Source organism: Podarcis cretensis (assembly GCF_951804945.1).
Source record: "Podarcis cretensis genome assembly, chromosome: 4".
NCBI lineage: Eukaryota > Metazoa > Chordata > Lepidosauria > Squamata > Lacertidae > Podarcis > Podarcis cretensis.
The window spans coordinates 28,648,442-28,673,027 of NC_137173.1; the positions used below are offsets into that span (position 1 = coordinate 28,648,442).

Genomic DNA, 24,586 nt, shown 5'->3' on the forward strand with positions numbered 1-24,586 from the left:
TTCTGCATATCTGCCTCCTTATCTACACTGTAAGATAAGGCTTTTCTAGTCTTTGCTTTTATTTTTTTACTTTTCTGGTCTTTTTGCTTTTATCTTTTTCGTTCTCATTTTCAGTTGCCTTCACTCGTTCTCAGTTATGTCAACACTGACTGGCTACGCTTGAAATTATATGAACGCTTACATGGGAGCAAGCTCTACATCAAGACTTACTACATTGTGGCATCCCTTGATCTACGAGGTGATTGCTGATTGGCTACGATCATCAATGTGACTAATCTCAGAAGAAGAAAGAAGCAATTTCAGTTACACACACGCACAAATAAAAGAACATGTTGCTGTCCTAGATTTTTTAAAACTCTAAAATTTGACACAGGGAGGCAGCAGAGCAAGGGGAGGAGGACTGAGGTGCAATGACTGAGCCTGTTGAGACCAAGTCCCTACGATGAAGAGAGATGTGAAACAAGCCACCAGGTCACAGTGCTTTCCTTAGCCACAACTCAAGTGTCAGACAAGCATACCAGCAAATCAAAAGTTGCTCAAGTTCACCCGTCTTACCTCTCCCTGCCTGCTCACTCCTGCTGTTGTTTCCAGCTGGATAAATTTTAAAAAGCACTCCAGAGTGGAGGGTCTGAAATGGAAGCAGCACATTCTCCTCCGTATTTAGGAACCTGGGTGCAGGGTGCTTTGCTAACTTTTTCCAACAGGAAGAGGAGGCGGAGGAGACAACCATAGGCAAGTGAAGGCATGAGCAGGCAGATGGGGCCAGGGCAGATGCCAACATTCAATCTGCCGGTATGCTCATCTGAGGGTTGGGGTTGTAGCACTATGAAGACACATTTTATCTTTAATCTGAAGTGTGTTTAAGACTGCAGTCCTAAACTACCAGTCCTGAAAGTGAGCGAGGAGGTAAGGGAGGTGTTTCATTTCAAATTAGGCCAGACACAATGATGTCCATCTTAGGTCCGGCCAAGAAGAAATGGGATGCACCCCATTCCATTCTCCTCCCTTGTCTCCTGACCCATTCTAAGCACTGCCACTGTCAGTAACACCACTGAGAATAATTAATCAAGCCTCCTGAGAGAGAATCAGATGTGTGCAATGTTTCTTAAGGCAATGTACTGTTGTTGTTTAGTCGTGTCTGACTCTTCGTGACCCCATGGACCAGAGCATGCCAGGCACTCCTGTCTTCCACTGCCTCCTGCAGCTCAGTCAAACTCATGTTCGTAGCTTTGAGAACACTGTCCAACCATGTCGTCCCCTGTCGTCCCCTTCTCCTTGTGCCCTCCATCTTTCCCAACATCAGGGTCTTTTCCAGGGAGTCTTCTCTTCTCATGAGGTGGCCAAAGTACTGGAGCCTCAGCTTCAGGATCTGTCCTTCCAGTGAGCACTCAGGGCTGATTTCCTTCAGAATGGATAGATTTGGTCTTCTTGCAGTCCTGGGACTCTCAAGAGGCAATGTACTACACTATGCTAACTACTGATTAGAAAGTGCCCCTGGGAGGGGAGTGCCTTGTAAATAAAAGGTTGTTGGCTCTGTTACAAAATTCCCCACATCACAAGACATTTTCTGCATTCCTTGCTGAAACCCCTTAAGCCTTAAATAATGCCTGTATTACACAAGGAGGTTGTAAACATGACGAGCTTTATTTTAATAAGTCAGCACACACTCACACAAAAATTGGAAAAATGTTATCGGCTTTTTATCTGGCAGCGGATCATGTCTTATAGTCACATGGCAGCAGACAACACTGTGAGGCAAGTACCTTCTTAACTAAACAACATGTATTTTGCCCTTGCATTTTGAGAAGCCTGTTGAGAATTGTTCTTTTGTCAAAGTCTTTCTCCCAGTTTCTGCTATGCAAGTGCGTTCAAGACTCTTGAATAATTCTGAGCAGAAGACAACAGCGGGCAGAAGGAAGTGGATTAAAAGACAGCAAAAAGAGAGACAGCATTTCAAAGTGCTGATGAACATTTATTAATAGCACAAGAGGCCTTATTCAGAGACTCTCTCTAACAGACAGACAACAAACGTATGTGTAACACTCAGTCGTGCATGGCATGGTAGAGCACTGCTGCTCCCCTGACCTCAAGTGGGTCACAAGGAGATTGGCAGGGCACAAGCGCCCCGTAGGACCACTGGATTGGCTGTGCTTGTGAGTTTTCAGTGTGTGAACCTCAGCACGGCTGCATCCTTCCCCCTCTACTGGCGACGCAATTAAGTGGAGGTCAGGTGAGCAGCGCAGTGCTGTCCCCTACAGAACAATGGTGTTGATATCAATATATATATTAATGTCCTTAAAAACACCACAAGGCTTGTGACTTTTCTATAAAACTAAGCATGCTGAAATCCAAGTTACACAAATGTGTACACCATGTGTAATGGTGCTAAATATTAAATAATATCTACATGAAGCCATTAGGAGTGGTCATTAGGAGTTTCAGGGTGAGGTTGACCATCGGCATGCTGAGAACACTCAACTTTGTTTCTCCATAACATCTGAATTGGGAGGGGCTGTGGAGTCCCTGGGCCATTGCTTGGGCGCAGCGGTGAAATGATGAGAAAAATCAAGCTGTACGCTTTTCAGCGCCTGCTAAAAACATTCTTGTTTAGGCAAGCCTACCCAGATGCTTAGAAAGCTGAGGTAATTTTAAAGTATGGTTGTTGTTTTTTCCTTGATTCTCTTTTTCCTTGATATCTTCTTCAATAACTCGAGTGCAATGACATTGGTAATGATCCCCAGCTTTAAAAGACATTGGCAGCAGCTCAATTCTCCATCAGAAATACAATTATGTGCTTTTTCTTGACACTCCCTGAGCGTGCCTGTGAAGCTGGGCGTTTGGTGATGATCCCTGGCTGTCAAAAATGTTTGTAACCAATATGTTCTTTACAAGAAGACCACACATTTGCATTTTAGTGTGAGATATGCCTGCACCACTGCATTTGAATGGTTTAAGAAGATGTTGTCCAGATACCTGTAAGGTATATTTGAGTAATATAGTTTCAAATAGCTGCAGATACACATGTACTGAAGTTTTACGTAAAGCGTTTTACGAGTAAGCTTTTTTAATTGCACACATTTTTGTAACTTTATTTTGGCATGTTTATTGTTTTTAAAAAGCTCTTGGGGTGCTTTTCAGGCTATTGGTATATTTAACATTGACATTATGCTTTTAGGCCTTTATTACTACAACTGTTACTACTACTGCATAAGTATTGTACTCCTGTTTGTTGAAAGAGCCTGGATGAACCCTTTTGACCGAAATGCATTAGGCTGTAAGTAAGTTCTTTCAGCGTCTTAAAATGTGGCCTCTCCTTTTGGCAGTTTCTTTGATGGTTGCTTCCTGGTGTGTTTTAGAAAGATAGCTGTCACATAGTTATTGGGGTTATAATAATGATGTAGGGCCTTCATCTGAAGTCAAAGATTTCCTTTCGACCCAGTGCTGTTGCGTTATGTGTGCAGAATCTGTGCGTCCGCCTGGTAAAATTTAATTTGCCATGTGATGCAAGGCAATGGCTAGTTATGATCTTCTCTCATGGTTTGGCATCAAGCAACTTCAGCACTTACATTTCCTTACAACAGGACACTTTAAACAATGCCAAATATACAACAAGCCAGTTTCTAACGACTAGTTCACGAGGTATTAGCGCTTAAGATTTTAAGCCTGAGATCAATCCTAGCTGTAATTTTAGGAGGTTTCAAAAGCCCTGGACTACAGAGATATTTCCAAATCCATAGTTACTTGCCTTCTTCCTTTGGAAGTTCACATCGAGTTTCATTGAGGCGCACTTGTTCAGTGTGTTCAGACGTCTAGAAGCAAAGCAAAATCCAAAGATTAGAATCTCATGAATCAACTGGCCCTTTATGACCTTGCACATTTCTCCCATTCTCTCTCTTTATGGAAAGAACTTCAAACAACTTCCTGTAAAGATAGACTGGTAGTGAAATATGCAGTGCTAATTCCTATCCACAAGACTGGGGTGCAGAAATATGTACATACAGTGGTACCTTAGTTGTCGAATGGCTTGGCTCCCGAACAAATTGGCTCCTGGAAGTAAGTGTTCTGGTTTGCAAACTTTTTTGGAAGCCGAACGTCTAACGCGGCTTCCGTAGCTTCTGATTGAGTGCAGGAAGTTCCTGCAGCCAATTGGAAGCCGCACCTTGGTTTTTGAACAGTTCCGGGAGTTGAATGGATTAAGTTCAACACCCAAGGTACCACCGCACCTGCAATTTAGATAATGTAGCAACTAGTTTGGAGGCTTGAGAACGGGATACCTATCATGACAACCAGAAATGGAATTTTGAGGCAATTCCCATGTTCTTTGTCACTCTACCCAGCTCAGGACCACAATACCTCAAGGACCGCCTCTTCCCATATGAACCTACCCCGACCCCGAGATCATCTTCTGAGGCCCTTCTTTGTGTGCTTTCTCCTTGAGAGGTCCAGATGGTGACAACACAAGAATGGGCCTTCTCTGCAGTGGCTCCCCATCTGTGGAATGCTCTGCCCAGGGAAGTTCTCCTGGCGCCTTCATTATACACCTTTAGGCGCCAGACAAAAATGTTTCTTTTTAACCAGGCCTTTGGTTGATTTGATTGACATCTTGTGCCCTTTTAAAATGTGGGGTTTTTTTTTGGGGGGGGGTGTTATTGCGTTGATGTTGTTTTATTTTTATTGTGTATTTTGTGGTTTTATATTTTGAATTTATTCTGTGAACCACCCTGAGACCTTTAAATACAGGGTGATATATAAATTCAATAAATAAAAATAATAAATACCCCTGCGCACCTGCCTGAATCTTATCGATTGTCATAACATGAAGGGCATTTACACAATCCCAGTATTAGAAAGAAAATGAAATAAACACTGGGCTGCAACAGGAAATGGAAATTAGCAGCAATGCTCTATCTATCTTAATAATGAAATAGTTGTACCTCTAATTTCTCACTACAATACAAAGCAATAAACATGATCAAAAGTGCACAGATTGCAGTTGGACTTATTTTTAAGTACAAGGCTTTGTAAAACACCCATAATTTCTATAGCACCTCTTAAACTAAACTCAATATGTGAAACAGGCAATATTGGAGAAGAATGGAAAGTGGAATGTATACCCCATAGTTGTCTTTGGAGTATACATATTCTTGTTGTATTTCTAGTCAAAATATTTTGTAGATTTTATAAACACTACAAACCTTGGGGTTCGGGAAAATATTTGTTTATTAGAGGTTGATAATAGGATAAGCTGCACCCCACAGGCAATTAGGTCTCTCTCAAACCACTTTTAACATGCACACACAAAAAACATTATCATTTAACTCTGACCTCAGCTCTATGTAGCTTCAGCAGAAGAGCTCCTTGCTCTTGCAAGAGTTCTATAGTGTAACCATGGTCTGCAGAGCTGTCAATCAAATAACCTGTTTTCTATAGACCCCATCAATGGTGTCACTATTATAAGTGAACTAATCTCATAAAGTTCTCATCTACTTGAAAACAGCAACAGTTTCCTGTCCACATTTTGCTCCAATATTTTCGTTAAAAGATAACTCCTTTCCTTAAGACTCAAGGTTACATTTTTTGTGAAGTCTGTGACCGATTTCCCGCTTACTAATTTAGCTATCCACATTTTAAAGCAGAAAGATGATGACATATCTTCTGGGGTCCTTCCAGCATTTGAAACAGATTGTTCCAATGAAATGAAAGGATTAATGGTTGTCTTTATGTCTCCAGAGTCTCCAATTAAATACAGCCTGCCTGGATTTCTCGCACCCTCTTGACGTGCCAATGGCAGAAGACAGAATTCTCCATCTGTGTACATCTGTCACTGGAATAAGAGTCAAAACCTTGGCAAGAGTAATTCCAAACCCAGAAACAATAGTTAATGATATTTTGATCAATGACAAAAGCTTGCTTTTGTGTGTTATGTTTTGGACTCTGTTGGAAGCTGTTTCCCACAAGTACAAAAATATTCATCAATAGCAACATTCATTATATGCATAAAATATATAATTGTGAAAAATGCAACACGAGCAGGGGCCCTGATTCATAGAATCATAGAACTGTAGAGTTGGAAGGGAAGGATCTAGTTGTGCAATGCAGGAATCTCAGCTAAAGCATCCATGACAGTTGGCCACCCAACCTTTGATTGAGATTGTTGCATTTTGCCAGTAGAAGCTACAGCCATGCCAATGTGTACACGTTCATAAATAATGCTCAAAGTGTTGTGTTTTTTAAAAAAGAAACTTGGGAGCATGTATTAGCCATAAGACCTAGAACATATTCGATATGGAGTTCAATGATACTGCAGAAAAGCCTTGAGACCGAAGAGGAAAGTGTCTAGACTCTTTTTCCACTCTCAAAAGCCACATGGCCCATACTAAATATAACAATGTTGTAGAGTAAAATCTCCCAAAACCGGGCTGCCTTCTGGGTGGCCTTTTGCCCTTCTTCCTTGTTATTTTCTGACACCTTAAAATTGATCAGAATCCTAACTTCCTATGACTCCAGTCTGCAGCTGTTACTGAGCAGCTGCAAAGGAATTTGGCCAAGGGCATGTCAGGGTCACAGGCAGTAAATGGAGGGCTGTGCCCAGGGTACACTTGCAGCAATACAGGAGGTCTCCTGCATCAGGGCAACTCTGCAATGATTAAGTTTCCTTTACATCAAGACACAATGGCTTTGGGGAAATGAACTTGGCCAGGTCAATGGTAATGGTTTACCTAATAGTATGAGTAGGAAGGGTATGATTCTCAGCAAAGAACCTCTAGTCAGGAGGGGTAATTAACTCTACTTCTGCAGCAATTGCCCTCCCACCCCGGCTGATTTCTCCCACAACGCAGCAAAGGTGGCCTGGCATCTTGGATGGAGGAAAAGTGGGGTGCTGAAAAAAGTGGGTGGTGGTGGTGGAAGAAGAATTAAGCATCCTACTCCTGCCCACCACTTCTTGACACCAAACCTCACCTCCTCCTTTGCAGGGGATCAGAGTACAGTCATACCTCGTGTTACGTTTGCTTCACGTTGCGGCTTTTCAGGTTATGAATGCGGCGAACCTCGAAGTATTTACTTCCAGGTTCGCTGCACGCACACGCGCAGAAGCGATCTGTGCACTTCGCGCATGCGCAGAAGCACTCTTATCGTACTTCACGCACGCACAGCAGAGGCACTCTACTTCTGGACTTTTTGGGGTGTGAACAGCACCCCGAAACGGATCACGTCCGTAAGTAGAGGTACCACTGTACTCTAGCACACAAACCAGGCTCTCTCCCAACCTGGCTTTAGCCTTATCATCTCCTTCACAGAGATGTTGTTGGGAGGGAGGGATAATACACGAAACAAGGTTGTCTGCATGCTTTGCAGCGCTATAAACATCATAATAAATTACAACAAGTATTAAAAATGCACTTTACCTACAAAGAGGTTCTACAAGGTCCTTGTCAAGAAAATCATGGTCTCTCTTTACAGCAGCAATGTCAATAGGAAACTGGGAATCTACAAGAGAAGAAGCAGCTGTTACTGGAGTGGGAAACACATTTTCTTCCAAGAGGAGCTGTATGTGATTCCAGACTAAATTGCAAACAGAAGGGGGAAACCAAAATGTCCTCCACATTTAATTTCTGATAATATCACTTCCTTTTCCAAGTTCAAATGGAGTCGTTGAAATGTGTCAACTAAGGTAACATCAGCATGTCATCATCCAACTAAGTAAGAAATCAGATGGTTTATATTTCAGTCTCCTAATAACAAAGCAATACTGATCAGTACTACAGTTGTTGTTGACCATTCCAGCCTTCCCCAACTTGGTGCACTCCATATATCGTTGGACTACAACTCCCATCAGCCCTGACCTTTAGCCATGCTGGCTGGGGATGATAGGAATTGTAGTCCAAAACCCACTCCCTTCATTAAGCGGCTAACAACACAAATAATATGAATGCTGTTAACCTATTTTTATTTTTAAACAGAAATATAACAAGTGTTTCCCTTTTTCACAGACTTGTAAACAAACCACTTAGTAGCATTATGAGTGAAGAATTGCAGTTTGTGACTCAGGGCCAAACCTGATGAACTACATGAACGGCTTTTTAAAAAGTAAAAAAATAAGTGAATAAGAGTGTGTGGCTATAGTGACCCTGGTGAGAGGTTTTCATCTTTTCCCCTTAAATGCAACCACAATCCAAATCAATCCCTTTCTTTTTGCATTGTAAGAAAAACTTGCATTTGGGCAACTGGGGGATTTTCTTCCAATACAGCTGTGGGTTCTCTGATTCAGGCAAAGTCAGCAGGGTAGAGGATAAAGGGTTTTAAAGCCCTCCTAACAACCACACTAAGGTTCCAGTCCAGATTGTGTCCCCCCCCAACTCCTTGCACCTCGGATTACTTTTAAAAAAACAAACAAAAAACATTTGTGCATTTCCGATTGTGTGGTTGGCACATCATTTGTTTTAAGGTCCAGATGTAGCCCTTCATAGCCCAACATGGAAACCAACAAGACAAAAGGTGTGACATTGTTAACAACAAGTGTCACAACACTCCACCTCCACTCATCTGTCTTCAATTTTAAAAGTTTAATGTTACATTTTTTGGAAAAGTCATTTGAAGAGAGCGCCCCCTGCTGTACCACACAGCTCTTAAAACTATAACCAACTATCAGCCGAGACAAACGCTCTCTTCACACAGCAGTGAAACACAGCATCATGAACTCCCAGCCTTACTGTATATTAAAAAGTGTATCCCACCTGTCAGTCCCTGCTGGGATCCCCCAAGGTGGTTCACAAAAATTAATAATACACAGTCTGTGAAACAATACCAGAAACCAGGTATTGCAATGGCAGAATGTGTGTGGGGGTGCAACTAAAGCAAACCAGCAAAGGTTTTGGGAAGCAGTCAATATGCTAATGGACAAGGGGCCAACCACCTTGGTGTCACAGCAGAAAACACCTGGTCCTGTATTCCAACCAAACAGACTTTGTATTTGCAATGGGATTCACAGAGGGCCTCCTGGTGAATTACTGTATTTTTCCGTCTATAAGACGGCCCCATGTATAAGACTATTTTGGGGGACTCAAATTTGTTGCAATTCCACCCTCAGCACTATCCACATATAAGACGCCCCCTAATTTTTGACATTATTTTTTAGGAAAAAAAGCTAGTCTTCTACACGGAAAAATACAGTAAGTGGGAGAAAGAGGTCTTTCAAATTGATTGACCCCAAAGCATTTAGGGATTTGTAAGTAATGTTTGGGACGCAGGTGGCGCTGTGGGTTAAAGCCTCAGCGCCTAGGACTTGCCGATCGAAAGGTCGGCGGTTCGAATCCCTGCGGCGGGGTGCGCTCCCGCTGCTCGGTCCCAGCGCCTGCCAACCTAGCAGTTCGAAAGCACCTCCAGGTGCAAGTAGATAAATAGGGACCGCTTACCAGCGGGAAGGTAAACGGCGTTTCGCGATGTCACGCTGGCCACGTGACCCGGAAGTGTCTTCAGACAGCGCTGGCCCCTGGCCTCTTAAGTGAGATGGGCGCACAACCCCAGAGTCTGTCAAGACTGGCCCGTACGGGCAGGGGTACCTTTACCTTTTACCTTTAAGTAATGTTTATTTATTTGATTCATAAAATTTATACACTGCTTGATTGTAAAAAAAAAAAAAGCCTCAAAACAGTTTACAAAGAGGGGGGGAAACAGTAAAATTATTGGATGCCTTATTTTTCACTAGATTAAATTTGCGAAGATTATTATTATTATTCAGTTCATTTCTATACCGCTATATATTTTAAAGGAAAAAAAATTCAAAGCGGTTACAAACATCAATAAAATAATCCAGAATAAAACATTATTGAAGGAAGTCAAATATAAAGTATACATTCAAGGCAACACAATTAACGGGAAACTAAACTATTATCTTCAAGATTTCAATATAAAACATGACAAAGGAGATCAACTACAGAATGTACATTTATCACAGCAAATTTATTTCAAAAGAAAACATTACTAAGGGAAGTCAAATATAAAATATGTATTTAAAACAGCATAATTAACAAGAGAAAAACATACTGTAGGTTTTGTATCAATAAAAAAAACACCACACTTTTATTTTAAAGTTTATTATTTTTTATATTTTGAATTAGATCTATATGGGGCCACCAAAACCTTTTAAATGCTATGGGGCTTCCATGGTCTTAATCTGGGCCTGTGACTACCTGTTTCCCTAGAAGCAAAACAGGGTCCACAAGCATCCCAAACTGAGAACATGGTCTTTAAGGAAAGTACAAAATAGGATTATACCCTGAATTGCTTCTCCTATTGACTAAAACAGCAATTCTGTTTTGCCTGGATGAAGTCTAAAAAAGATTGTTCTATCTGCTTTGGAAGATGGTGAATGTTGTTGGTTCAGTGCTGAGGCCCTGAATTGAACATGATGCCCTCTCCACCAACAAGACTACCTCTACAATTCGAGAAAAGTGGAGCAGTTGTTGCACTGCCCCCAAAACATACCTTCGTACAGTTGTGCATACTGTGGGAATCCAGCAGCTCGCAACCAGTCACAGGCCTCCTTCGCCTCAATTTCTGGGTAAGAAAAAAATGGAAAGTTTTAATACTGAGTTTGATGCCTTTGGTATTTTTAGGCCACAATTAACAGAAATACAGCTTACAACGTAAGCAGTGTGCATTGAAAAATAAGGTTCTGCCACAAATGTGACAGGACAAAGCATTTTGATTTTGTATCAAAGTGAATTTTATCTGTATCCTTTCATACTAAATTCAGTTCTGTTTTAAAAAAGTCAGAGCCACTAATTTTGGATTTTTTAAAAAATAATAATAATTGGCTTTTCATGTCAATAATGTCATAATTTCAGCAACCTGGGGAGAAAACACATTTTGCACGATAAAACCACACAACTTCCCTATGATAGACATATAAATCCAAGGCTTTCATGGATTCTTTATTAGGTCACATAATTAAGATTTATTTATCAAACCTAATTTTTTAAAAGTAACTTCCATCAGTCTCCTGTTAGTACATTGAGTTCGCGTTTTGACATCATGATAAATCATCAGACTGCACTTGGACATCATTAAAAATAAAAATTCATTGTGATGGGAATGAGCTGCAGCAAGCCTTGGGCTCAAGTGCTCTCTTTCTTCTCTTCCAGCCCAGTCAAGAGGAGGGATTCACAAACATTAATTTCATTTTTAAAAACTGCAATGTAATGTTATGTCAGAACCCTAAACCGTGGTTAATCTGAACTACGGTTGGTTGAAACAAACCAACAGCATAATCAATAGTTTGAAGTTGGCTTTTTCAAACAAACCATAGTTACAATTGAACAAGATTGTCAGGCAAAACAATAAACTGTGAGGGCTGAGGAGGGAGCTTATGAGTGGCTTGTTGTCAGATTATCATAGCACCTAAGAGCAGTCTACACGACACTCTTAACAACAATATAGCTCTTAACTGCCACACACCTGAGAACTGAAAGGGTGATAGCTCCACCATGATCCAATATTGTTCATTACATATTTGGCAAAAAGATAAAATGTGCTACATCATCATCGTCGTTGTTCTCATCATGAGTGGGTTAAACCACAGAGCCTAGGACTTGCCGATCAGAAGGTCGGCGATTTGAATCTCCACGACGGGGTGAGCTCCCGTTGCTCGGTCCCTGCTCCTGCCAACCTAGTAGTTCGAAAGCACGTCAAAGTGCAAGTAGATAAATAGGTACCACTCCGGCGGGAAGGTAAACGACGTTTCTGTGCACTGGTCTGATTCGCCAGAAGCGCTTAGTCATGCTGGCCACATGACCCGGAAGCTGTACGCTGGTTCCCTTGGCCAATAAAGTGAGATGAGCACCGCAACCCCAGAGTTGGCCACAACTGGACCTAATGGTCAGGGGTCCCTTTACCTTTACTCCACCTTTTTAAATCCAGGCTTACAGAAGAAATAAACTGTACAATTCCCAACAGCTGTATCCATAGTGGGTCATATTTTAGGTTCCAATTTTTGTCACATCTGCAAAGCACTCTTGTGTTTAACGTTTAACTTTTGTGTGGCTTGCAAGTAGACTTGGGTATACATGAGCAATTTTTGGGTAGTAAGATTTATTAGACTGTAAGCATATGGGTAACGTCATGTCTCTTTTAACCTTTGTGCAGCAATTGAGGTATAAGTAATAAATAACGATGAAGAGTTGCTGGGAGAGGTAAAAACTCTTGTAAAACTTTATCAACACTTCTTTTTTAACCAAAATATTGTTATGTCTCCTTTCAACCAGTGCAACTAAGTGACTATGCTAGCAGAATGTGTCTGTGCGTGAGAGAAAGAGAGTGCATGGGGCTATTTTAATGCACACAGCTAGGAATCAGTAAATCAATAAAATGTGTGAAAAAGTCTCATCCCTGGACTGATGAAGGATCCACACTGAGTAAAAGATCCTTGAGTGCTGTCACTTGACTGCACAAATAGTTCTATCAGCATGCCATGCATCACATCTTAAGGAGTGTGGAGTCAACCCTGTCTCCTTTGAACTAGTGCAATATTGCTCCTGCAAAAGGAGGTAGGAAAGGCTTTTAACAAGGATATGTGATTGAGCCTACTGGCTACTTTTCTACATAGGGTTTTGTTATTGCTGTCAAAAATGAAAATGAAAATCAATGCTTGCTTGTTCCAAAGCAGATACGGTGGAGGATATTGTAAGTAGGCGATGAGAGTCCATGTCATTGGAACATTTCCATAAATGTCCCAGAAATGATGCATAGGCATCTCTGAGCAACCACATGATACCTTGTAGTGCTGGTTTTTTTAAAAATAAATAAAAAAATCACATATAAACACCTCAAAAGTTAAATTGAAATGAGTGCATGTTTTGTTTTTTCTTTCTTTCTTGCTATCTTTCCTTTTTATTCTGGAAAATTTTTAATAAATATTATTAAAAAAAAAAAAAGAAATGAGTGCATGTATGTTGTATCATGCACGCTCAATTGAATCCTGGTAATGAGATTTTCAAATACAGAAAGCATTAAAATGATTTCACACCCTGCGATGCAATTAGTAAAACAATGATTCGAAGAAATATGACTTCCAAAGCGGTATTTCTGTTTGTTCTTGGACCCTTTTCAGAATGTAACAGCACCAGTAGGACTGCAATAAATGCAGCAATTTGGTTTTTCTTAAACCCTCTTTCACTGTGACTCAAGGGCATCCAGGCCTCCATTGTAGCTGTCACTGGGCAACCATGTACCTTTATATAAAGGAGTTTAGAGGATATTCACACAGTCTTTTGCCTCTTTAAAGGTGATTTGTGAATGGAAAAATAACTGTGTGTGCGCACGCATACACCGGGGCAGAGTAGAAGTGTTACAGCTGTATTAATTCCATTTTACTCAGTTCCTTAGAAGAAGAGAATGAAGAGTACATGTCTGGCAGAGATAGACACGGTATACCTGCCCTCACCAACTTGGTGTCCTCTACAATTTGCGGCATTAAAACGCCCACCATCCCTGACCACCAACGTTTCTGGCTGCGGATGATGGGAGCTGAGATCCAAACATCTAGTGAAGCCTGCAGAATACAACCCATTAGCTCCCCTCCTACCTTAGTATCCTTTCAAGCATATACTTCTATGTTAACTCAGTATCTGAACAAACACAAGCCCAATAACGCATATATGGTTAACACACTAATAAAGACAAAAATCTGAATGGGCCTGAGAACTCAAGCACTTCAAGGGATGGTAAATCAAATGAAGGCTTCCCAACTGAGAAGAGCTACCATTCTAATCAGCACTACAATCATTTCTCTTAAAAGCATCCTTAAGCTTAAATTGGTTCCCTTGGATACATCCTGATTATGCAGATTTCCCAGCTAAGACTACAGTATTGAGACTGCACATTTATGAGCCACAACATAAAAAGCAAATGTGCATATTCCTGTCTTGGGAACAGTAATGGGTCCCCCCCCCCCCCGGAAAAAATATGATGCAATAAAACATTTGCAAAAGCAGCAGGATAGCATAAGGAGTTTCTTTTTCCTACATTTGTTTTATGTACACTTTAGTTACAGCATCTACTCCGGAAAATCCCAGTTCCAGGAAGCTTCAGATGATAAGCCTATGGCAATGGGGCCTGGTGTCCAATGGAACCAATAGGAAGACAGGGAGATCAACAGGAGGTGGAGACAAAGCGAATGACAGGCAGGGATACCAGAATTGTTGGGCAATAGGATGTTAGGCCTATTGGGACGCGGGTGGCGCTGTGGGTTAAACCACAGAGCCTAGGACTTGCTGATCAGAAGGTTGGCAGTTCGAATCCCCATGACGGGGTGAGCTCCTGTGGCTCAGTCCCTGCTCCTGCCAACCTAGCATGTCAAAGTGCAAGTAGATAAATAGGTACCGCTCTGGCGGGAAGGTAAACGGTGTTTTTGTGCGCTGCTCTGGTTCGCCAGAAGTGGCTTAATCATGCTGGCCACATGACCCGGAAGCTGTCTGTGGACAAACACCGGCTCCCTCGGCCAATAAAGCAAGATGAGAGCCACAACCCCAGAGTCGGCCACGACTGGACCTAATGGTCAGGGGTCCCTTTACCTTCACCTAGGGTGTTAGGCAGTTGGGGACTGGCCAACGGCAGACTGAAGCTGGTGGGGCACTGCCCCATTTGTCCTACTGGACCAGCTTCCTTTGGCCTTGGGATGGCTATGCATTATTTTTAAGGTTTGTACAGCACCAAGCAATTTTAGGCACTTTATGTTATTATTATTTTTGTAAGATCCAAAACAGGACAGGCAACATTTTGCATTGATTTAGGTTTGGGTCGCAAAAATGTCTGCAAGCTACCAAGTTCCAAACAGCTACTACACAGATAAAAGAAATGTACTTAGTGATACATTGCTACTAAGTTTGGCTTCCTTGGCCTTCATGTTTCCTATTTTAGTGTTTGCTATTTTTCAATTCCCCCCATAAGAGCTCAGAATGCTTCCTAAATTATGTGATCAAGTTTATTGGAAACAAGAGGGGTCTTGATGACACAGTGTTGACTTTGTACAGAGGCTAAGCATTATACATTATTAAAGTTTTAATCATTCCCATCCCTTGTGGCTATTAAATCAGCAGAATAAATCACCAGAGTCTCAGTTTAACTAGATATGAGAAATAACTCTTCCGTCTGTATTGTGTGCTGAAGAATGCATATTCCACTTGTTCTTTCATGGCAAGATCATCTACAACAGCAGCAGGGAGGGAGGGCTGGATTCCCTGAAGGGCAATTTCTGGGGGCATAGAAAAGGGATGCGCAGTGTAACCTTTGGACAAGATATTCCAAGCTACATTCTGGCCAAGCAAAACCCAGAGACTTTTATATCCACATCTCCCTCTATCTTCAGCCAGGTAACCAAAAGGCGCTTTCAAAATTCAAGGACACCACCTTAGGCAAAAACACTTGAGGACACGGAACAGGGCTGGCTGTGGGTATGGCCTGAGGGGAGAGGTGTCTGGATAGAGGACGGCATATGGTGGGCTGAGAACCCCAAGGCCTGGAGGGGCACATTTGGTCCCTGAGCCTCATGTACCCAGATCTACAAAACAGAGCAAACATTTGGTTGGCCTGCTATAATTTACTAAAGTGCGGTCCTTAGAATGCTTGGGAAAGGAGTCAGCTCCCCATCTTGGCCAATCAGTATTAGCCAGACTGATACTGTAACTCAGTTCTGAATGACCTATTGGTCAAGGAAGAACCTAGGAACCTTAACCTTGGATAAAAACTCCACAGTAAATTGCCAGGCTGAACTGGAGAGACTCATCTCTTCCTGAAACCCTCCCAGTGACTGCTCCTTTATATGGTACAATGTTTGCTCTTGTAAGCCACTAAGATAAAACCGATTCAGTCAACTTTTTAATTTAGCCATGTCCATTAATTTCATGGGTCTACTCCTAACCTAGCAGCCAACCTAGCAGTTTGAAAGCATGTCAAAGTGCAAGTAGGTACCACTCCAGCGGGAAGGTAAACAGCGTTTCTGTGCGCTGCTCTGGTTCGCCAGAAGCGGCTTAGTCATGCTGGTCACATGACCCAGAAGTTGTACGCTGGCTCCCTCGCCCAATAAAGCGAGATGAGCGCCGCAACCCCAGAGTCGGCCACGACTGGACCTAATGGTCAGGGGTCCCTTTACCTTTATTCTTGAGTAAATCTTAGTTGAAGACCACCCCTATTCTGGAAACCAGCATAACAGCTATCTGACTTGCTTTAAAGAGAGAACCCAAATCAGGATCTGTTCATTTCTGAAAATATTAGCACTAACTCTGCTAAATGTTTTTCTCTCTGACTATAACACACCATTTCAATAGGAGCTTTAGTTATTACCACTGTATTTATGTTTACAGTCAAAACAAAAAAAAATCCTTCCAGTAGCACCTTAAAGACCAACTAAGTTAGTTCTTGGTATGAGCTTTCGTGTGCATGCACACTTCTTCAGATACACTGAAACAGAAGTTTCCAGACCCTTCTATATAGTGAGAAGGTGGGGAGGGGTATTACTCAGAAGGGTGGTGGGAATGGGTGATTGGCAGATAGCTGTGATGAGCCTGTTGACGACTCTTAACGACTGCAATAGGTCTTACAGGAAAAAGCAAGGGGTGAGAAGGTGAAAAATGGCTTTGTCATGTATAATGAGATAAGAATCCAAGGTCTTTGTTCAGACCAGGACTCTCCATGGTTTTAAGTTTGGTGATAAGTTGCAATTCAGCAGCTTCTCTTTCCAGTCTATTTCTGAAATTCCTTTGTAGTAAAACAGCTACTTTGAGATCTTGTATAGAATGTCCTGGGAGATTGAAGTGTTCTCCTACTGGTTTCTCTGTCTTGTGATTCCTGATGTCTGATTTATGTCCGTTTATTCTTTGGCGTAAGGTCTGGCCTGTTTGTCCAATATAGAGAGCTGAAGGACACTGTTGGCATTTGATGGCATACACAATGTTAGACGGTGAGCAATTAAATAGTCCCGAGATGGTATGTGTGATGTTGTTGGGGCCAGTAATGGTGTTGTCCGGGTGTATGTGGCAGCAAAGTTGGCATCTGGGTTTATTGCAGGCTCTGGTGCCAGTGTCCGTGTTAGGTCTGGTTGTAGTATTATTGTGGGTTAGGAGTTGTTTAAGATTGGGTGGCTGTCTGTAGGCAATGAAAGGTCTTCCTCCCAAAGCTTGAGAAAGAGAACTGTCATTGTCCAGGAGAGGTTGTAGATCTCTGATGATGCGTTGTACTGTTTTAACTTGGGAGCTGTATGTGATGACTAGAGGTGTTCTGTTATTTTCTTTTTTGGGTCTGTCTTGCAGCAAGTTCTCTCTGGGTATCAGTCTGGCTCTGTTGATCTGTTGTCTAACTTCATCTGCTGGGTATTTTAGTCCTAAAAAGGTTTGCTGTAGATCTCTTAGGTGAGAGTCTCTGTCTGTAGAATTGGAACAGATGCGGCTGTAACGTAGTGCCTGGCTATATACAATGGACTGTTTGGTATGTTTGGGATGGTAGCTAGAGGCATGTAGATATGTTTGTCGGTCAGTTGGTTTACGGTATAAGGTGGTGTCTATGCGCCCATCCTGTATTTTTATAGTAGTGTCCAAAAAATGTATTTCTTGCATAGATTGATTCATTGTTAGGTTGATTGTGGCGTGAAAATCATTGAATTTCTGGTGGAAGGTGTCCAGGGTCTGTTGACCATGTGTCCAGATGATAAAAATATCGTCAATGTATCGCAGGTACAAGAGAGGTTTGAGTGGGTAGGAGTTTAGGAAACGTTGTTCTAAATCTGCCATGAAGATGTTGGCATACTGTGGGGCCATGCGGGTGCCCATAGCTGTGCCGCTGATCTGAAGGAACAGGTCGTCACCGAATCTGATCTGAAGGAACAGGTCGTCACTCAAACCTCTCTTGTACCTGCGATACATTGACGATATTTTTATCATCTGGTGGAAGGTGTCCAGGGTCTGTTGACCATGTGTCCAGATGATAAAAATATTGTCAATGTATCGCAGGTACAAGAGAGGTGTATCTGAAGAAGTGTGCATGCACACGAAAGCTCATACCAAGAACTAACTTAGTTGGTCTTTAAGGTGCTACTGGAAGGATTTTTTTTTGTTTTGACTATGGCAGACCAACACGGCTACCTATCTGTAACTGGAACTATGTTAACAGTGTTAACATTTCAAAAGGGGCAAGTACTATTAGTGGGGGCCAGGAATCTTTTCTTAAAAAGCCATGGTAACATAATGAATTCACATTGACTTTGAATGCTTTACACTTTTAGAAGCAGAACCACATCAAACATTTGCAGTTAGCTTTTTTGGGTGGGGGGTTACAACTTGCATTTGCAGCATTTGTAATGCTAATAGTCACCTCATCATTAGGAGGTTAGCACATAAGGCAGCAGTAATGTTCAGATTAGGCATGGAGGCAGCTACAGTACCAAACCTATAATATGGAATTTAATGCATGTCTTCCTTCATATGCTAATTAAGGGAGAAATACCGGTACATTAAATTCCACTTTTATCAGTCTGGTGGTGCTGACCTTAAAGCAGCTATTCTTGGACAAAGGAAATGCAGACTGAGAGTCCAAAATGCTAAATTACAACTTAAATCTTCAAGACTGAAATAAGTTCAATCTTATCACCTGTTCCCTCAGTGAATACTTTTAATATATCACTACAGGTGCTAATTAAGGGACACGGGTGGCGCTGTTGGTTAAACCACAGAGCCTAGGACTTGCCTATCAGAAGGTTGGTGGTTCGAATCCCCGCGACAGGGTGAGCTCCCGTTGCTCGGTCCCTGCTCCTGCCAACCTAGCAGTTCGAAAGCACGTCAAAGTGCAAGTAGATAAATAGGTACCACTCCAGCGGGATGGTAAACGGTGTTTCGTGCGCTGCTCTGGTTTGCCAGAAGCGGCTTAGTCATGTTGCCACATGACCCAGAAGCTGTACGCCGGCTCCTTCGGCCAATAAAGCGAGATGCTAATTAGGTTGCAAATACCAGGGTGTTTGTATCATGATCAACTTGGAGCTCACAGTGAATGGTCACTCCACTCCAGTGGCATAGCATGGGGGGCCCCAGGGGGGCTGTGGCCCTGGGTGCAAACTTCAGAGGGGGCGCAACCAAGCTCTCACACACAGGCACCGACTTCCATGGAGATCCCTGACCTGGCAAAGGGAGCTGAGTGAGTGGGCACAGACAGAGGGAACCGGGCAAGGGGCAACCCCAGTGCGGCACAGCCCAGTGCTCCTCAGGGGCCCTGCTTTGGGTGCAGTCCTGTCAGCACTTACTACCAGAGTTTGCTGTTAGAGTGATTAGTTTTGGATTCACTGGCTGACAATCCACTTCTGGTCCCAATTCAAAGTGCTGCCGTTCACCTTTATAGCCCTAAACAAATTGGCCCTGATTTCTTGAAGACACAGCTTTTCCCATACCAACCTGTTACAATGGTACCTCAGGTTACAGACTCCGCTAACGCAGAAATAGTACCTCGGGTTAAGAACTTTGTTTCAGGATGAGAACAGAAATCGCACGGCAGAGGCCCCATTAGCTAAAGTGGTACCTCAGGTTAAGAACAGTTTCAGGTTAAGAACGGACCTCCAGAATGAATTAAGTTATTAACCCAAGGTACCACTGTAATATGTTAAGATAATATGCTCATGCCCCCTTTTTTTAGCATAAGAAAATGCTATTTCCCAAAGAAGAAGAAAAAATAGGATAGTACAAAACCAACTAACCAACCACATGTTGCTAAAAAACCCCACAGTCATGTGGAGCTTTTCAAAATAAGTATAGGGAAAGGAGCATAATGACTCCAGTGAATCTGTCCAGAACTATGGGGCCATGAAATAGAATATGGCTGGCAGAACATGCTGAAGATGTGAGGAATTCTGTCTGCAGCCGAGTGTGTATCTAAGGATTAATGAGCAACTAGGAGGAGCTGACAGCCTGAGGTACAGCCTCAGGCCATTAACCATCTACAACAAATGGCTGTTGCGCCCCAGGAAATGATCTGTGGGAAGGTTATTAAATCTATTATAAGAAGAGTAGAGGAAGTGGACATGGGAGAATGTATAGGCAAACTGCATGGCGGTTTCTTCTGGTAAGTACAAGGAACTTATTTCTAGATTAATGCGGTCCATATTGTTCAACAGGATTCCTGGAACAATTTCTCAAAACAAGATGTTGAAATTTCTCATACATGGTATCTGAAGTTAAGGGTTTGGCATCAATCCAAGAAAAACACATTCCTCTTCTTCAGCGCATTGTTATAATGTACAGCTCCTAAAGTGTATACATAATATGACCTAAAGTGAATTAAAATTGCCATTGATGGCAATGGAGAGAGTATGTTTCTTCTGCTCGGTAGTTTTAACATTGCAAACTTTGGTACATCCAGTTGAAAACAAGCACCAAACTACACACCAGTATAGAGACAAAAATGTAGGGGCAAAATGACATTTGAATAAATTGATGTATTTTGGAATGAAAACATATACTAAGGTCATATGCTACGGGGATTACTGTATTTTTCCGTGTATAAGACGCCCCCTATTTTTTTTAACCCAAAATTAAGAAATTAAGTTATTTAGCTTTTGGGGGGAGGCAACTTCTGCCAATCGCTCACCCGCCTGCCCGCCACTGCCAATCGCTTGCCACAGCCACTGCCAATCGCACACCTCGCCGTAGCTGCCACTTGTCTGCCCACTTGCTACCCACCCACTTGCCACAGCCACCAATTGCCTGCCCACCTTACCACAGCTGCCAATCACCCGCCCAATCGCCGCTGCCAATCTCCTGCTTGCTGCTGCCGTTAATCACAAGTCCCCCCTCTGCATTCACTATCCGTGTATAAGACGACACCCAATTTTTGCCTATTTTTTTTTTATAGCAAAAACCATCGTCTTATACACGGAAAAATACGGCAGTTGACAGTAAGGACAATTTCTCAATGAAGACAAAGGTCTTCATTTATGCATCCCCAATGTGTTAAAAAATTCTAGCTACCACTTAAGAAGACCAAAGATACTACTAACCCAGGTGTGATAATGCCAGTGCATTTTTAGTAGTTGACTAATGAAGCAAACCTTAGAAGACCGCATTGCATCTTCAGAGATGCAGTTCTGCCCAATTTCCTTGTCTTCCCAAGAGGACACTGCAGGAGGAGTGGTGAATAATGGCATCTAATGCATCTAAGGCTGGCCAACATGGTGCAATCCAATATGGACTACAATTCCATCAACCCTTCTTACCATGGTCATATTGGTTATGATGTTCAACAACATCTGGAGGGCACCACACTGACTTCCCTTGATGTAAGACAACACTATGCTTCCAGTTCAGACTCTCCTTCCCAGGCAGTCCCCTCCTCATCTGTGGGGTAGGGGAGAAGTAGTACCTCTGGGGGACACGTCATGCTCTTTCTGGGGTAGTTTGTCCACCTTTGGTCCCCACCCTTCACTCAGCTCTAATGTGGGGCTCCTGGAAGCATGCGACAGTGGCCACACCCTGGGAACAGCTTTGACTGGTTGGCTAAACCAGGGGAGGGTAGCCAATGGGTCTCAAACCCTCATTGGGCTAAGGACTCCCCCTGCATGCAAATACAAGCTCTGGTGGGTTGAGCAGATGAGACCAATAGTCGGGTCAAGAAGGCAGTTTCTGCATGTGCTGTAGAGGGAATTGCTTGCCAACCTGGGAACGTAGACCATCTAGGAGAAGGAAAACTCTGATCCTAAACCTCCACTGCTTTGCAGGATATCTTTGGGAGAAGAAAAGGTTAAGGAGTAAATCCTACACAAATCCAGAGTGGAGTCCCTAAGATAGTCGGATGGTGCCTTGTATGCCTCCTTCTGGCAATTCCTGCAGCCAAGCTAGTGCCAAACATATTACTCTGCTATCCCCTGAACCACATCAGCAAGGGCCAGAGGAGGTTATTGTCACCTGGGCAGCCCAGGTCCTTCATATACACTGCCCAGATTTGCACCCCAGGAAGATCACTTCAGTGCTGCTAACACAGCGGTTTGACTTCACCCCTGGAGGCACATTCCATTGTCTCTCAAGACAGACAGATGCCAACAACAAACACACACACTTAAGCAAGTAATGGCCAAATCACTGAGCTAAAAATCAGACCAGGCTACAGGCAGATGGAATGTATATTACAGTTGTGACTACTCTGCTGGGTAGTGTTAACTCAAGTGTGGGGACCTTGGGCCTCCAGATGTTGCTAAACTGCAGCTTCCATCACCCTGGCCATTGACCATGCTTCCTGAGGTTGATGGGAGTGGTATTTCAGCAATACTTAGAGGGCCAAAGGTTCCCCACAACTGGTCTGATAACCTGGGGTGGATCTACACGCAGGAAAAACACACTATAAATAAGTCAGAAATTAAATCATTATAACAAAAGGAGGGGGAAAAGCTATGGAAAATCGCGTAGAATTTTTTTTTACTCTCTGGTGCCATCTGGTGTTGCATGTTTATGACACATTCAAAAAACTGTTTCCTTACTAATGTAGCTGAGTCCTGCATATAATGCAGTGTATGCAAGAAGTTACACACTTCATTAGAGACTTGTGACTTGTGAAGCCAACATGGATTTTAACCAGCGGTCTGTATTTGTGCCTTCAGCTGCAAGGTACATGGCATTTCAAAGTGCAAGCCTATGCATGTCTACTTGGAAGTAAGTCCCAGAGAGTTCGGCGGGGCTTACTCCCAGGTACAGGGACATAGGACTACAGTCTTACTGCCTAGTTTTCAAATGTCCTCTATTGGGGCTTCAAACACATGAAATGCCTCCTTTTCTTGCTGCCAAAGTTAAATGAAAATGAAAGCTAGTGCCAAAAGGAGGCTGATATTAGTCAGATTAACCACGGACTAAAAAAGAGATCTGGCTGTGTGAATGAGCAAATGACAGCTTTGCTGCCTTTTAAAATTGCCGCTTGGTCAGAGCTGTGAATTGGTATTAAATTGGGTGCTTCCATATTGAAGCTGGGAAGCCATCAAACCTACTTCTATTTGTGTTTGGCACACAAGGAAATAACTGCTGCTGGAATGAAGGTGTATACTTTTTCCAAGGAATGTACCTTCTGATTTCTTTTTCTGTGGGTCTGATAGAGTTATCTTCTCTCCCCTCCCATGAATCCACAATCAATTCTATAAAAATCTGTTCAACAACCACTATATTTACTACCCCTATGGAAATTGCTGCACTTTGTACGATTGGCATTCCTTGTAGCACTGCTTGCTTACTTGCTGGAGGGTAACATTTTCTGCAGAGTTAGGATTTGCTAAGCCTCGCCATATGCAATTGACAGGAATATGCAGCCCACTGTGAGATGTAATATAAACCTCACTGAGTAGTTCTAGAGTAGGAATGATACAATAAATACACCTACCGTATATAAGAACACTGGACAGACAAGGCTGCTTAAAAAATATCTATCCTGCTTAAATGACTCAGAGTTGTCTTGGTTGAATTACAGATGGGGGGGGGGGTCCTGACTGCTACCTTTGCTCATGGCCCCCGGAGCTACTGTTTTTATCAGGCTGCTCTCATGTCTTGAGTCAGAGGCTGAAGACCCAGTTCAGGGGTTGGAACCTTCTGTTGGACAGCAGTAGTCCACTGAGGCTGACAGTCAGCAGGGCCTGTATGGCCTCCCCAGTACCTCCCTGGTTCAGTGGTTCAGGAGGCGGACCAAGGAGGAGGCTATGGAATAGCTCAGTCGGTACAGGATGAGACTTACTCTCAGGCATCTGGTTGGCCACTGTGAGAACAGTATGTGGGGCTACATGGACCACTGGCCAGTATACCTGAAGGAGTGTCTTTACCCCCATTGTTCAGCCCAGACACTGAGGTCCAGTGCTGAGGGCCTTCTGGCGGTTCTCTCACTGCGAGAAGCAAAGCTACAGGGAACCAGGCAGAGGGCCTTCTCGGTAGTGGCACCCTCCCTGTGGAACGCCCTCCCATCAGGTCAAGGAAATAAGCAACTATCTGACTTTTAGAAGACATCTGAAGTTGGCCCTGTTTAGGGAAGTTTTTAATGTGTGACATTTTAATATATTTTTAATCTTTGTTGGAAGTGGGTGGGGTACAAATAATAAATTATTGTAATTATAATTATTATTAGCCTGATCTAGCAGGCTCTACTTATACTCTTAGTCTGGTGGGGAGGGGGAGGTTTAACAAGGCCCAATCTGCTCCCAAACTTTATTAGAACAAATTGCTCATTTGGAGCTATGTAGTGTCCTGCAACTCCTGGCCCTCCTTGCTGCCAGGGGAGAGGGGCGGTCTTGTGGATTCCACTGAAGTCTCCCTACCTTTCTCTGCACAATCTAGGTGCTTCAACACAGATAACTGAACAGAGAAGGGAGCAACAACACAGACCAGTCTAAAAACACAAGTGGGAGGCAGAGGTGGTCCTCAGGCATGAAATACTGCCCTCCCCTCCATGAGTTACTGAAACTAATAATGCTGCCCGTTTATCTGCTAATTATTAAGCCCCATGAGTAACTTTTCTTTAGAGAACTTCAGGAGGTTGTTGGAATGAAGCTTCCTTTAAAGGCCAGGAAGGTGTCTGAATTGAAGTTTGCTTC

The 24,586-nt window shown here is 42.8% G+C and overlaps 1 protein-coding gene across 6 annotated transcripts in view; it reads right to left on the bottom strand.

Annotated features, from left to right (window-relative positions):
- STARD13 (StAR related lipid transfer domain containing 13) overlaps positions 1 to 24,586 on the bottom strand; it is a 157,484-nt gene that overhangs the window by 34,110 nt on the left and 98,788 nt on the right. For 4 of the 6 annotated variants that reach the window (XM_079973366.1, XM_079973368.1, XM_079973367.1 and 1 more), the window contains exons 2-4: positions 10,486 to 10,557; positions 7,407 to 7,488; positions 3,746 to 3,809 (exon numbers count right to left, since the gene is read on the bottom strand). In XM_079973366.1, the coding sequence (XP_079829492.1) occupies positions 3,746 to 3,778 (33 nt within the window). In that variant the 5' untranslated portion in view covers positions 3,779 to 3,809; positions 7,407 to 7,488; positions 10,486 to 10,557. Of the gene's footprint in view, positions 1 to 555; positions 713 to 3,745; positions 3,810 to 7,406; positions 7,489 to 10,485; positions 10,558 to 24,586 lie in introns of those variants that run through there. The other 2 variants (XM_079973371.1, XM_079973369.1) reach the window with 2 other exon arrangements.